We start from the raw sequence: 15,527 nt of genomic DNA, 5'->3' as shown, positions 1-15,527 counted from the left end.
ATTATCTAGCCAGGACTTGCTTTCACTTTAGCACAAGGGACTTCACTTATGTAGTTCTAGATAGTGGCAATATAAAATGAGTTGCAACCTAATTTAAGTTTGTTAGAAAACTTTTTGTTTAGTTTTTGCAATTAAATGTTATTGCACAGTATTTATTTATAAGCAATTTAACTTACTTAGGGTATTTAATTACACTGCCTGATAACATCTAAATATAATAGCACAAAGTATATATATTAAAGTTTCAAGACCTCTAGATTATTTACAATGTAAAAAAATCTTTAGTCATCAATTTGACCCACTCACCTCAAGTGTACTCTACTTCACTTGCCCCATAGACCGTCAGGTTTGAAAGGGAAACTTTTTTTTTACCTCATGGTGATTAGTGACATAAACAATAATTAAACCCCAAGCTTGAGGGCACTTAATTTCTGGCAATGCTACACGAATTTGTGGCTAAATAATTAAAAATCTATTTTGAAATAATAGTGATTGAAAGAATTAGGTTGTATTTTGCTACCATAATGTAAAATACATTTAATCACTGTCTATATTGATATTATCTATTGTTCTAATTGTACAACTAAGTAATTCAAGGTATTGGTTTTTTTTTAGTTCTCCCTCATAATAAGAATTTGTTATTATTTGATGAAGATAACATGAATAATAACATTATCAAAAATTGCATCTCTAGTATTTTATTATTAGATGAATATCTCTGAAGTACATTAAGTAATTTATGTCTTACTACCACCAATATTTTCTGTTTTGTGTTCTTAACATTTTTTGTTTTGTTTCTTACACAGAAAATATTAGAAGAGATCAATAATGCAGAGACTGGCGCACCATGTTCACAACAGTATTTAAAAAAGGTATTATTACTAATATTTCATGGTTTTAAGAACAGTCTACAAAAATTAACATTTAAATATAACTTGTGCAATGACAAGGCCTTATATAACCATAAGGGTCATCCACAAACATTTGGAATATGGCCCCCCATGCTGTCCTTTTTGACAACACTACTGCCCCCTTCTCCCAAATGTCTTCAAAAATTTAGAACACCTCTCAAAACCTACTTCTAATTTATTATTTCAATAGCATGTATTGCACCTATAAATTGATAAATGAATATATTTAAATAACATTTATTACAAGGCCTAAAAATTTAAAGTAGAATCTAAATAATTGTTTTAAATGTCAGAGTATGAAAATATTTCTTATTTGAATGATTTTTCCCAATACCAACCAAAAAACTCAAGTAAAAACTTATTTGTGTGTGTGTGTGTGGAAACAAAGTGTTAAAAGTATTATGTTCTATACCTGTAGGTTGCATTTTTATAGTTTACAGCCACCACAGAAAGCTCTTTCCACTTAATGCCATTCTCTGGCAATTTTTCGGCAGTCCCCCAAGATAGACCTGCCTTTGTCAGTTGTTTTTCTGCTGTGTACCTCCATGTCTCTCTTGGCCCCCTATTTCCCTTTCCATTAAGGCATCCAGTTAAACACCACCCCTTTGATATCATCTGGACTTAAAACGTGACCCAGCCAGTGCTATCTTTTTTTTCCTCAATTATGTCTGAAACAGCTTTCATTTACTGTAGTAATCTGTTTATGGAGATGGCGATGCTGACTTGTGGCTTGGCAGCTTGTGTACCCTAATGACCCCAAGAATTTTACCAGCATGAGTGTAAACTCCTGGCATGACCCCAAGTTTGCTCTGCTTTTTCAAAAAAATAAAAATGTTAACCCTTTGAGCCCGCCAGGCCGGTAAACCGGCTTCAACATTAGGCATATATGTCCGAAAAGCCAGTTTTCCAGCCTGATGATCTAGCGTCATATCCCTAGCGGCCGGTATACCGTCTAATTAAATATAATTAGCGGAAGACTGACTAAAACTGTGCATATGTCTTTTTAGTGTGGGATTTTGATTCTAAAAATAGATTTTAGGAAAAGTGAAAGTGTTTACATTTTGTAACAATGCCGCCGAAATGAAAAGATAAGCCACAGCCATCAACTTCAACGCATAAAGTTGGTGCAAGAGATGAAGCAAAAGACCGAAATATCAACAAAAGAAGTAGAATGACTGCATCTCAGGCAATACAACTACTTATTGATTCTGATGAATAAAATAACATTCCTGGTCTATATTGTGATGTTAGTGACGTTGAATTTGAGACTGAACACAGTGGCATTGAAATTGACAATGACAATGAAACTGTTCAAGTACGTTCTGATGCACGTGGTGCTGTAAAACTTCAGTCTCCTTGTGGATAATAATTATTTTCAAAAGTTATAGGCAAAGTTAGAAGCAGAGAAGTGAAAATTGGTTTGGCCCTGGGAGCTCAGGAAATGGGAGAAACTAGGCCAGGGAGGCCAGGGCTCAAAGGGTTAAATTATAGAATTATTTTTAAAAAGCTAAAAATCAGATTGAAAACAAGTGCAGGTTAATGCGTTTATTTCCCTTTCCTTGTTTACATGCAATAGGTGAATAGACTCATAATAAATACACTTTTTGGCATTTGTAGTTTAATTGTATATTAAATTTTGCTTTTAATAAAATGTATGGAGCAAAATATCGTAAAATTAAAATCATGACTATCGTGCTAATTTCTAGATCTAGAATCTATTATCAATTCTATACTAGTTAAATCTCAACTCTTAACAATTACATGCGCTTCAGCTATTGTTGTTCACATGGCCTTGTACATAGCAAGGTAGGAATCATCCAAAAAAAAAAGGATTGCATCAACTTCTGTTAAATCAAATCAATAATAAAGTGTTAAATTTATGGTCTTGTTTTGAGGGGTTCTTAAGGCTATTGGTTACCCTAGGTTTTTAAAATAAAATATAAGTTGACATTAATCATCAATAATTAGCCTAGAGACTAGCTATATAAAACTATAGGCCTACTATAGTACTATACGTATGGGTGTATTTATTGTACATAAGACTTATTTTATTATTTATGTTTCGTTTAGCATCTACGGGTATGTTTCTCTTTTTGGCTTTGAATTCCTCTTTTTTGGTATGACAGTTCCTACTTTTGATCGCCAGGGGTAGACATGTCTGGACTTGAAAATGTAGCACTTTCTACCACTTTATTTTCTAGAAATCCTTTATTGATGAGGTAAAGAAAGCCATCTCCAACCATCACAGCAGTAATAAGCAGCTGACAGAGGGGGCAGCAGTGACATGTGTCAGGCTGTGTAAAGCATCATCCTACATCCCCATCAATGACAGGCTCAATGTGGTCTTTACACTTGTACAGTCTGTCATCACTGACTTGAAGGTAAATCTCTAACTCATTTTAGGCTGTCATGGCCTTATTTATGGGGGGGGGGGGGGTGTTGTATTGACTGTTCCACTGCTAGCAGTGTAGTGCTATTTTAGCTATATATTCATTAACCAATCTCTGAGGGCCTCTCTTTATTTGACTGATTGATTCTTGCTGCTCATATTAATAATTGCCTCCCATGCTATTGTATCTCTGCAGACCCTACTGTTTAACCCTTTAGCCAACAGTAAACCCTTCTCCAAAAGCCCAGGACTTGGTTCTCAAGATTATGATTTGTACATAGACTGTTTTGTCAGTTGTTTCCGCATCACGCCTCACAACAATGATGTGCTCAAGGTCTGCTTGAACCCTTCTTCACCTCCCATGTACCATTATGTTCTAGTTAATGCTCTTCATAGAATCATCACACAGGTCAGTAAAACATTTTTCTTCATTCAGCAATAATCTCCCTTCAATAGCCCTAGTTTGGCTGTTGTTTATTATAAAGTTTGTGTTACAAAAGTTTGAATAAAAAAGTTTTCAAATTGTGCTCTGTTATCTAATCATGTTATCATAGCCCTTAAGTAAGGTTTTCTCTGCTGATTGACTGAGTTGGGTGTGATACATGCAGTCTGATACTTTGTTATAGCCTCGTCTTGGCTGGTGGCCCCATATTAGCTTGATCTACAGTAAGGCAGGGGAGCTGAGGAACATGTTTAGTGACACTGTTACCAAGGTGACCCAAGGCTTCAGCAGCCACAGCTGTCCTAAGGTAATAATCATAGGTGACTTGTGAGAGGTATTCATTGTAGTTGACCTGCTGGTGTCTGGGTAGAAACTTGGTCTGGTGTCTGGGTAGAAACTTGGTCTGGTGTCTGGGTAGAAACTTGGTCTGGTGTCTGGGTAGAAACTTGGTCTGGTGTCTGGGTAGAAACTTGGTCTGGTGTCTGGGTAGAAACTTGGTCTGGTGTCTGGGTAGAAACTTGGTCTGGTGTCTGGGTAGAAACCTGGTCTGGTGTCTGGGTAGAAACTTGGTCTGGTGTCTGGGTAGAAACCTGGTCTGGTGTCTGGGTAGAAACTTGGTCTGGTGTCTGGGTAGAAACTTGGTCTGGTGTCTGGGTAGAAACTTGGTCTGGTGTCTGGGTAGAAACTTGGTCTGGTGTCTGGGTAGAAACTTGGTCTGGTGTCTGGGTAGAAACTTGGTCTGGTGTCTGGGTAGAAACTTGGTCTGGTGTCTGGGTAGAAACTTGGTCTGGTGTCTGGGTAGAAACTTGGTCTGGTGTCTGGGTAGAAACTTGGTCTGGTGTCTGGGTAGAAACTTGGTCTGGTGTCTGGGTAGAAACATGGTCTGGTGTCTGGGTAGAAACTTGGTCTGGTGTCTGGGTAGAAACATGGTCTGGTGTCTGGGTACATTGAATGAATTGAACAGTTTTTGTTACAGCAGACGGTCAAGCTGACAGCCACATTCAAGCTGAACAAAACAACAGATGAGGCTCTCTCTTCCTACAAATACATTCTCTTGTGGCTAGTCAAGCTCATCCATGCTGACCCACACCTAATGCTTCATGTGAGTTTCCAACATTTAACTTCATCATCGTAATCTTTCGTTTGTTAACAAAATGAATCTTTTGCTGCTACTGCTTGTCTACTAATTTAATTAAACCCGTATTTCAACTCTCTCGTGTCCAACCTCACACAATATATTTTCTCTGTTCCCATACCATTAGTATGAATTTCAAGCAGGGTTCAAGTACTTTTTTTTAACCCCACATGGCAAATCATATATGGGCATGTAGCAACTGACTGTTAAATTATAAGTGGGCTGATGTTTAATAGATAAAAACACTAAGTTGGGGCTGTGAATGTTTTTACATTCTTTTTGAAATGTAGAACCAAGGCAAACAGGGCCATGAAATACAGCACAGCACATTGGATTTGATCACCAGCCTTGTCTCACTGGTACACCAGCAATGGATGCCGGATGTAGCACAGAAAGCCATGGAGGTGAGCAAAATATCACATCTTGGATAGTCTTCGTTCTCATCCTATACTGAACTCTGTCTGGTATGACATTTTTGTAATGTTGCTTGCTAGAGTCAAGTGTACAATTCAGCTTGTTTGTATTGAAGTGCTAGAACCACCGCTCTAGTTTAATGTTACCCAAACTTTCAGGCTCTCCTGTGCCTGCACCAGCCAGAGAATATTGAACTGTGGAACCCTGAGGCTCCCATCAACACTTTCTGGGACATAAGGTTTGATTTAATACACACACACAGTCATTGGTCATTGGGTCAGCTCTTACACACAGTCGCTGGGTGGGTCAGCTCTTACACATGGTCACTGGGTGGGCCAGCTCTTTGGTCACTGGGTGGGTCAGCTCTTTGGTCACTGGGTGGGTCAGCTCTTACACATGGTCACTGGGTGGGCCAGCTCTTACACACAGTCACTGGGTGGGCCAGCTCTTTGGTCACTGGGTGGGTCAGCTCTTTGGTCACTGGGTGGGTCAGCTCTTACACATGGTCACTGGGTGGGCCAGCTCTTTGGTCACTGGGTGGGCCAGCTCTTTGGTCACTGGGTGGGTCAGCTCTTTGGTCACTGGGTGGGTCAGCTCTTACACACAGTCGCTGGGTGGGCCAGCTCTTACACATGGTCACTGGGTGGGCCAGCTCTTTGGTCACTGGGTGGGCCAGCTCTTTGGTCACTGGGTGGGCCAGCTCTTTGGTCACTGGGTGGGCCAGCTCTTTGGTCACTGGGTGGGCCAGCTCTTACACATGGTCACTGGGTGGGCCAGCTCTTTGGTCACTGGGTGGGCCAGCTCTTTGGTCACTGGGTGGGCCAGCTCTTTGGTCACTGGGTGGGCCAGCTCTTACACATGGTCACTGGGTGGGCCAGCTCTTACACATGGTCACTGGGTGGGCCAGCTCTTTGGTCACTGGGTGGGCCAGCTCTTTGGTCACTGGGTGGGCCAGCTCTTTGGTCACTGGGTGGGCCAGCTCTTTGGTCACTGGGTGGGCTAGCTCTTTGGTCACTGGGTGGGCCAGCTCTTTGGTCACTGGGTGGGTCAGCGCTTTGGTCACTGGGTGGGTCAGCTCTTACACATGGTCACTGGGTGGGCCAGCTCTTACACATGGTCACTGGGTGGGCTAGTTCTTGTTCAGTACTTGGTGGGTTAGCTAATAATTGACACAATGGACCATGTTTCTGTCACTATTACATGCCCACATATTAAGTAATATAACTACTGTAAATTTTACTTGACAGCTCGCAAGTTTTATTCTACATCTCCCAGCGCTTGATTCAGCATCAGATTGTCAACTATACTGAAATTCTAAAGTGGCTAAGAGAAATTCTGGTTTACAGAAACAGGTTTTTACAGAAGCATAGTGCCAATGCTAACATGGGAAGTAACATTCCTGTTTGCAGACAAGCCCATATTAAACTAGAGGTACAATTCATGACCCACCTTATTCATTATTCAGTCAAAGCTTGTTTTTAGTTCAATGATTGGTTAATAGCAAAAAACTGGACATAGTGATAGCTCAATAGCAAAAAACTGGACATAGTGATAGCTCAATAGCAAAAAACCGGACATAGTGATAGCTCAATAGCAAAAAACTGGACATAGTGATAGCTCAATAGCAAAAAACTGGACATAGTGATAGCTCAATAGCAAAAAACTGGACATAGTGATAGCTCAATAGCAAAAAACTGGACATAGTGATAGCTCAATAGCAAAAAACAATATAAAAAAGGAAATTGTAATGTATCTTCCTCACTATGATGTTTACTTTTCATCAGGTTGTATTTTTCATGTACTTATGGAGTATTGAGATTGATGCAGTCCTCACCTCTATGTCTTGTTTTCGCCTTCTCTGTGAGGAGGCTGACATTCGCTGCGGGGCAGACGAACTGGCAGTGACTCAGTTATTGCCTAACTACTCAGTGTATGCAGAGCTGGCTGCCGCTAGCACTGTACTGACAACAGGTTGGTATTTAAGCTTCTGGCTTCATTGTCCGCTTCTCATACTTAAAAAAATAATGCCTTATGTACATTTTAGGCCTCAAGTTACAAAGCACGTTTTTTTGCAGGGAGAGCAGCACTGCAGAAAAGAATAATGGCTCTGCTTAGGAAGATTGACCAGTCAACACAAGGAAATTGGCAGGTAAGGCTCATACCTCAAAGTAAGCCTAAGTTAAAGTTCTAAACTGATGCATTTCATTTTCTATTTAACCATTTACCGGCCCGGGCATCAAAACTATTTTACTTCCCCTACGGCCTGGTGAAAAGCCAACATATTTTTCAACCACTTATTTTAAAAATAACCCCTTTACGTTACAAAAAATAAAATAAAAAGGAATATACACAAAACTGATGCTAGTTTATTATGCATGAGGCATGAGATTAAATAGTTTAATAATTTACAAATAATTAATAAAATAACACTAATCCTAGAAAAACTTAACATCTTCTAATTTTATTTCTATAATTTTTACTTTCTCGTATATACAAAGTATAGAGAAAGTATTGTAATCGTGCAAAAAAAAAAAAATCGAGATTTTTACAAATCTCGACTTTTTACTCCTCACTGATACGGAAAAACATAATTTTGCAATCTTGTCCGTATGTCTGTGTGTCTGTCTGTGTGTAAACACGATAACTTGAGTACCGTTACAGCTAGGTTGATGAAATTTCATATATAAGTATTTTATCAAAATCGTAGATCCTGATCAACTTTTGAGGGGTTTACCGATAACTAGATGTGGTACTTTTTTCTACTTTGAATTTTTCAAAAGCCTATAACTTGAGTACTATTTCAGATAGATAAATGAAATTTCACATGTAAGTAAGAGATCTAATTCTCTATCTTCTATCAAATTTTGAGTAATTTCCGTTGACCGGAAGTACTAATTTACGCTATTTGCGATTTCTCAAAAAACGCATGTAAATTTATAAAGTACTAATAATATTGCGCACTATTATGCACATTTTGTTTTGGCGTTCGCTTGGTGCGCAATTCTTTTTTCTATGAGATTCTATTCTATTTTTAAAAGTTTAAGTTATTAAAAAATCATGTCTATATTCCAAGTTATATAAGAATATTCGAGAAAGTTTAGGGGAGATAACTCCCGGTTTATTTTATTTTAAAGGCAAAAAAAAAACTTCAACGTAGTCACTGGAGCTCCTTTCTTTTTCAATAGTTACATTATAAATTAATCCAGATGCAACTGCTGAGGCATTTTAATTAGATTTAATTTCAATAATTATATTGCCTGTAATTTTTAGAAAAAAAAATCTTAACTTCAGAAAAATCGTAGAAAATGGACCACTAGTGATAGAACAACGACAAAACAATGTTAATAAACTTCTTAATTCTGCTTCTGCCAGTATCTTCAAAATCTCGTTAACAACAAGACTTCTGCTTCTACGCATAAATAAGCATACTATACGTTGTAGGTCGACCGCAGGCGCACCGGACTGTACCACTAAAAAATCTTTTGGGCGACCGTGGGCACGTAGGTCTGTAAAGGGTTAAAATGAAAACAAAAATAAAAAACTTCATGAATTATTGATTAATTTATGGAGGAAACCTGTTTCTCTTGTCTTTTTAAAGTGTTTTCTGCCCTAAAATTGTTGAATATTTTCTTCATATTTTTGTGTCCACTTAGGCCTGGGAAGATACATTCAGAAATTGGGATGCTGTGACAAGATACCTCGAATCTTACCCCAAATTAAAGCTTGAAGAAGGCAGAGAACTTACTGATGTCATGAGAATAACAAAGCGCAAAACACCTCATTCTAATACTGAACATGAGCTGGAGGTATTTTACCATGCTAACTTACCGCTTAGTCATATTGCCAGTTAAAATGATTCAGATTTTTGCTAGTTTTCATACAAATATACATCTTGAAAATATAAAATGACTGCATTAATTGAACTTTGTGAAAACATTTTTTTACCATTATGTGAAAAAACAAAACTATGTTCTTTGTAACCTTCTAAAATATTTTGACTTTAAAAATTAAAGAAGGTTGAAAAACTAGATATTGTAATCCACCTTTGACATCCAAAGTAGTACTGTTATGACTCTTGAGGTTGTATTGAGAAACAGTATTGCTCTTTCCTCGAATGGCAGGACCAGTTGAATGAGTGGGCCAACATGACAGGATTTCTCTGTGCACTAGGTGGTGTTCGTCTTTCTAATAAGTCACAGAGGGTTGGGTAAGTTATGCTTGTTGTATATGGCCTGGGTTGGGTAAGTTTTACTTGTTTTCTATGGCCAGGGTTGGGTAAGTTTTACTTGTTTTCTATGGCCTGGGTTGGGTAAGTTTTACTTGTTTTGTATGGCCAGGGTTGGGTAAGTTATGCTTGTTGTATATGGACAGGGTTGGGTAAGTTTTACTTGTTTTCAATGGCCAGGGTTGGGTAAGTTTTACTTGTTTTCTATGGCCTGGGTTGGGTAAGTTTTACTTGTTTTGTATGGGCAGGGTTGGGTAAGTTTTACTTGTTTTGTATGGGCAGGGTTGGGTAAGTTTTGCTTGTTTTGTATGGCCAGGGTTGGGTAAGTTTTACTTGTTTTGTATGGCCAGGGTTGGGTAAGTTTTACTTGTTTTGTATGGCCAGGATTGGGTAAGTTTTACTTGTTTTCTATGGCCTGGGTTGGGTAAGTTTTACTTGTTTTGTATGGCCAGGGTTGGGTAAGTTATGCTTGTTGTATATGGACAGGGTTGGGTAAGTTTTACTTGTTTTCAATGGCCAGGGTTGGGTAAGTTTTACTTGTTTTCTATGGCCTGGGTTGGGTAAGTTTTACTTGTTTTGTATGGGCAGGGTTGGGTAAGTTTTACTTGTTTTGTATGGGCAGGGTTGGGTAAGTTTTGCTTGTTTTGTATGGCCAGGGTTGGGTAAGTTTTACTTGTTTTGTATGGCCAGGGTTGGGTAAGTTTTACTTGTTTTGTATGGCCAGGATTGGGTAAGTTTTACTTGTTTTGTATGGCCAGGATTGGGTAATTTTTGCTTGTTTTGTATGGCCAGGATTGGGTAAGTTTTACTTGTTTTGTATGGCCAGGATTGGGTAAGTTTTACTTGTTTTGTATGGCCAGGTTTGGGTAAGTTTTACTTGTTTTGTAAATGACCAGGGTTGGGTAAGTTTTACTTGTTTTGTATGGGCAGGGTTGGGTAAGTTTTGCTTGTTTTGTATGGCCAGGATTGGGTAAGTTTTACTTGTTTTGTATGGCCAGGTTTGGGTAAGTTTTACTTGTTTTGTAAATGACCAGGGTTGGGTAAGTTTTACTTGTTTTGTATGGGCAGGGTTGGGTAAGTTTTGCTTGTTTTGTATGGCCAGGTTTGGGTAAGTTTTACTTGTTTTGTAAATGACCAGGGTTGGGTAAGTTTTACTTGTTTTGTATGGCCAGGATTGGGTAAGTTTTGCTTGTTTTGTATGGCCAGGGTTGGGTAAGTTTTGCTTGTTTTGTATGGCCAGGGTTGGGTAAGTTTTGCTTGTTTTGTATGGCCAGGGTTGGGTAAGTTTTACTTGTTTTGTATGGGCAGGGTTGGGTAAGTTTTACTTGTTTGGTATGGCCAGGGTTGGGTAAGTTTTACTTGTTTTGTATGGCCAGGGTTGGAGCATATTTTTTGAATTTATAATTACAAAAAAGTGAAAAATAAAACATTCATTAAAACTTAAAAAATAACAAGCTCAAAAAAATGCACAAATCAAAATAAAATTGCAATCTTGTTATTGTTAAGGTTTTTAAGCATGTTTTATTTTCCTTCTATAAGTTCACCAATGCAGGGACAGTTTGCAATTTGTTTTTAACTTGAAGTAATTTTTATCTCCCTAAAGGAGCACCATGTCCTTATCAGGACTTGCTATTGAGGGCAATAGGAAAAGCAGTCTGATGACTAGCTGTGCTAATGACGTCCAGTACTGCCCTGTTACCCAGTAAGGTTTTGCTTTATCAGCTGTTATCAGGAGATAAATTAAGAACCTTTTAGATGCAATGATTTTCTTGCAATTAAAAACTTGAATTTGAACAGGTTTTTAGGCAATCTTCTGAAGCTTTTGGTGTTCCAGAATGAAAGGTTTGGTGCCCAGATCCAGAAACATGTGAAGGAGTTGGTTGGGCATGAGCTGAATCCAGCTTTGTATCCTATATTGTTTGACCAGATTAAGATCTGTGTGGACAAGTACTTTGACCCTGCTGGACAGGTAAATATACAGCTCTCATAAAACATACCAAACGTATCTGCTCAAGTAATCATGAGACTTAACAAAATCAGTAATCATTAAATTGGTCAATATAATCAGTATCATAAAACTTGTCAATAAAATCAGTATTATTAAACTTGTCAATAAAAATCAGTATCATTAAACTTGTCAATAAAATCAATATCATTAAACTTGTCAATAAAATCAATATTATTAAACTTGTCAATAAAAATCAGTATTATTAAACTTGTCAATAAAATCAATATTATTAAACTTGTCAATAAAAATCAGTATCATTAAACTTGTCAATAAAAATCAGTATCATTAAACTTGTCAATAAAATCAATATCATTAAACTTGTCAATAAAATCAATATTATTAAACTTGTCAATAAAAATCAGTATTATTAAACTTGTCAATAAAATCAATATTATTAAACTTGTCAATAAAAATCAGTATCATTAAACTTGTCAATAAAATCAGTATCATTAAACTTGTCAATAAAATCAGTATCATTAAACTTGTCAAAAAAAATCAGTATTATTAAACTTGTTATTTGTAAATCATTTTAGAAGCTAATAAATTCAACTTTTCACCTTTGTTACTTATTAACCTGTAATGGATGTAAATGCTTTTAAAATAATATGGTTGAAAAATGTCATATAAATTTTACAAGGCTCTGGGGGTAAGGAAAAAGTTTGTAATGCCCAGACAGTTAAGGGTTAAATTACAAATTTTAAAAATTTTTCAAGTCATGTGTGGAACACTCCATACATTTCTTAAATGTTTTTTAATTTCATTATCTTAACTGTTAGCAATCTCATTGGTTCTTTTATAAACACATTGTCTATATAACCACTGTACTAATAGAAAGCCACTTTTGTTGTAGGTAATGGACTCGCCACAAAACACACTGTTGATAGAAAATGTGATATTCATAATGAAGAACATCCTGGAGATGAAACAAGATCAGCCCTGTGAATTTTTAGGTGTCACCAGCATAGAGCAACTGATGCTGTCAATTGTCAAGTATGTGAGCCATTTCTAGTCTCTCTTTTTTCTTCTATCCTTTGTGTTTAAATTGTCTCTGTATCCTGGTGACAAATTTGTGTCTCCCCAGATATGTCAGGTACCTGGACTCATCCGTTCATGCCATACAAATTAAAACTAAGCTGTGCCAGCTGGTGGAGGCTGTAAGTATTTTTTTCTCTATATGGTAACTTTTTCACCACTGTATTAGCTAATAATATCTTGAGATTTCTTTTAGTTAGCTGCTCATGTTTGGGGGCTAAGGGAAAAGTTAAGCTAATAAACAAAAACTTGCTTCCCATCAGACTGGCTTATCCATTCTCTATTGAATCTCAATATAAAATGTAAGTTTCTTTAAGTTTCTTTTATGGCATTGTAAAAATGGCAGCACTATCAGATTTTTCCATTCATTCTTCTCGATATATCAGCTTGTATCTTATCTACTAGCTGTCCCGGCCAGGCCATGCACTGTGAAAAAGTCTGTGGCTTGTGTGTTTATTATTATTAAGCAGCAACGGGTTTTGGAAATACATATATTACGTTTCCAAAAATGTCTATATGCAAATATTTTGAGAAAATATATATAATCTTAAAGCTAACTCTAAACCAGGCGGAACCACAACCACCAACATTTGAACATTAACAGGAGCAGAAACAGAAACATTAACATACACCCTAACTGTTACCCCTCACCACAACCTCAACCTGAAACATAGAAATAAGTCTTTGGCGCTAACGGGAAAAGATAATATTTTTAAAAAATCTATACTTGTTTGAGAAATATATTTTATAATAGTAATTGATCAGTACGCAATGTGCTTACTACATGTTGAAGGATATTAGTGATAAAGCAAAGAAATAACTAAATAGCTAAAAGTCAGACTCATGGGCTTCCCATAGCTATTAGAAAAATTAAAACCAAAATATATACATTATAAGTCAACACAACAACACATTAAATGCCAACACTGATTAAATGACTTTAATGATTCAATTAAGCCCGTAATTATTTTCACGCTTTGCTAGAATTATTTTTTTCACTCAATTTTGTTCAATATCCCTTTGGCAAAACGGCTCATATCTTTTTACCTGTTGATTTAAAACACACATTAATGATGTAAATTAATTGTAATTAAATGTCCTACACACTAATATACATTAGTAATTATTTATTTTTGAAGAAAGATAATTACTTAGTTTTAAAGAAGAAAAAATTGAGTTGATTTTTTTTCAGGCAAAAAATACGCTTCTGAAGGGAAAATTAATGATAAGAATTATTTTTCATTAGTTTGGGTTCATTGAAAACAAAAGTACGTCCATTTTTCTACAAAAATCATGGATCGGATAAGTATTAATATAAATACTGTAATTTTGGATAATTTTGCTAGTGGTGTTTTACAAAACAAAAAACTTCCCTAAAATTACAAAATCAACCCAACAAGAAAACTACAAGAAGTAAATACAACAAAAATGGCAGCTTTAGCAATATCATGACATAGATTTACAATTAAAAGCTTGGCCTACAAAAAACAACAAATGAAATAGAGAAAATTTAATTGGCCACTGTGAGTGTCATTACAGCTTGGCAGGCCGGCCTGTCAACTGCTGGGAGTGTCATTATGGTCTTAATGAGTTAAAAACCCAGCTATTCAAAGTTTTTTTTCTATTTTTTGTACTGATTTATTATTACTATTTTGGGCCAATACAATTTTAAAAATTTAATGGCATACGTCTTGATAAGTGGATTTAAATTAAATTGTAATGAAATAGTTCACTTTTTCATATTATAAAATTGGAAGATGTAGGAAGTGAATCTTATTGAAGACTTCTGCATAAGTATTGTATTCTATTTTTTATCCTACAATCAATGACATCATTAGTGTTGAGCACTTTTTAGTAATTTAAACTTTTTATTAACGTGTCACTGTCTTGGCCAGTGATAGTTTTTGTGTTACTTATATGTTCTCTAGAGTGTTCTTGTCTTGGCCAGTGATAGTTTTTGTGTTACTTATATGTTCTCTAGAGTGTTCTTGTCTTGGCCAGTGATAGTTTTTGTGTTACTTATATGTTCTCTAGAGTCTTCTTGTCTTGGCCAGTGATAGTTTTTGTGTTACTTATATGTTCTCTAGAGTGTTCTTGTCTTGGCCAGTGATAGTTTTTGTGTTACTTATATGTTCTCTAGAGTGTTCTTGTCTTGGCCAGTGATAGTTTTTGTGTTACTTATATGTTCTCTAGAGTGTTCTTGTCATAAACATAAAGAAACAACACAAATACAGACACAACCATAAACCCACAGTTCTCTGCTTTCATAATTATAGCTGTTATTTTTATTTCTGTCTGTCTTTGAATAAAATTGAGTTTATATATTTAGTACATCCAACTTAATTGTTTCAACATCAGTCAGTATCTCTAAGTTCTCCACATATTTCTGAAGCTACTGATCTCATAGCCTCAGAAAATATGTGGGAGACAGAGAGAGACAGGTGCGCACATGAGCTTATATAGCAGTTGTGCAGTTGATAACTAATTTGATGTTTCAATGTTGTTGACTAGATATACCAATGTTGTTGACTAGATGATGCAGCACAGAGATGAATTAACATTCCGTCAAGAGATGAAGTTTCGCAACAAACTGGTAGAATATTTAACAGATTGGATTATGGGTAATTCACATCAAGTGAATGTTCAGGGTGACATCTGTAGCATGTCAAGGTATGCTATCTAGTCTAATGCTATATTTACTTTTCTAGTCTAGTGCTATAGTTAGTTTGGTAGTCCAGTGCTACAGTAAGTTTGCTAGTCCAGTGCTATAGTTTGCTAGTCTAGTGCTACAGTAAGTTTGCTAGTCTAGTGCTACAGTAAGTTTGGTAGTCTAGTGCTACAGTAAGTTTGGTAGTCTAGTGCTACAGTAAGTTTGGTAGTCTAGTGCTACAGTAAGTTTGCTAGTCCAGTGCTATAGTTTGCTAGTCCAGTGCTATAGTTTGCTAGTCTAGTGCTATAGTTTGCTAGTCCA

At 36.5% G+C, this 15,527-nt stretch overlaps 1 protein-coding gene across 1 annotated transcript in view; it reads left to right on the top strand.

Annotated features, from left to right (window-relative positions):
* The window catches only part of LOC131954012 (neurofibromin), a 90,329-nt gene that overhangs the window by 6,649 nt on the left and 68,153 nt on the right, over positions 1-15,527 (top strand). The window contains exons 10-26 of the mRNA XM_059317490.1: positions 807-872; positions 3,113-3,292; positions 3,497-3,709; positions 3,927-4,049; positions 4,719-4,844; positions 5,168-5,281; positions 5,450-5,529; positions 6,539-6,722; positions 7,076-7,262; positions 7,367-7,440; positions 8,945-9,097; positions 9,413-9,498; positions 11,120-11,218; positions 11,314-11,485; positions 12,375-12,514; positions 12,606-12,678; positions 15,090-15,226. Coding sequence (XP_059173473.1) covers positions 807-872; positions 3,113-3,292; positions 3,497-3,709; positions 3,927-4,049; positions 4,719-4,844; positions 5,168-5,281; positions 5,450-5,529; positions 6,539-6,722; positions 7,076-7,262; positions 7,367-7,440; positions 8,945-9,097; positions 9,413-9,498; positions 11,120-11,218; positions 11,314-11,485; positions 12,375-12,514; positions 12,606-12,678; positions 15,090-15,226 — 2,207 coding nt within the window. The remainder of the gene's footprint in view (positions 1-806; positions 873-3,112; positions 3,293-3,496; positions 3,710-3,926; positions 4,050-4,718; positions 4,845-5,167; positions 5,282-5,449; positions 5,530-6,538; positions 6,723-7,075; positions 7,263-7,366; positions 7,441-8,944; positions 9,098-9,412; positions 9,499-11,119; positions 11,219-11,313; positions 11,486-12,374; positions 12,515-12,605; positions 12,679-15,089; positions 15,227-15,527) is intronic.

This window comes from Physella acuta, unplaced genomic scaffold, assembly GCF_028476545.2.
Source record: "Physella acuta isolate Inbredline_101_S28 unplaced genomic scaffold, ASM2847654v3 ptg000969l, whole genome shotgun sequence".
NCBI lineage: Eukaryota > Metazoa > Mollusca > Gastropoda > Physidae > Physella > Physella acuta.
This window is presented reverse-complemented; position numbering and strand designations above follow the sequence as displayed.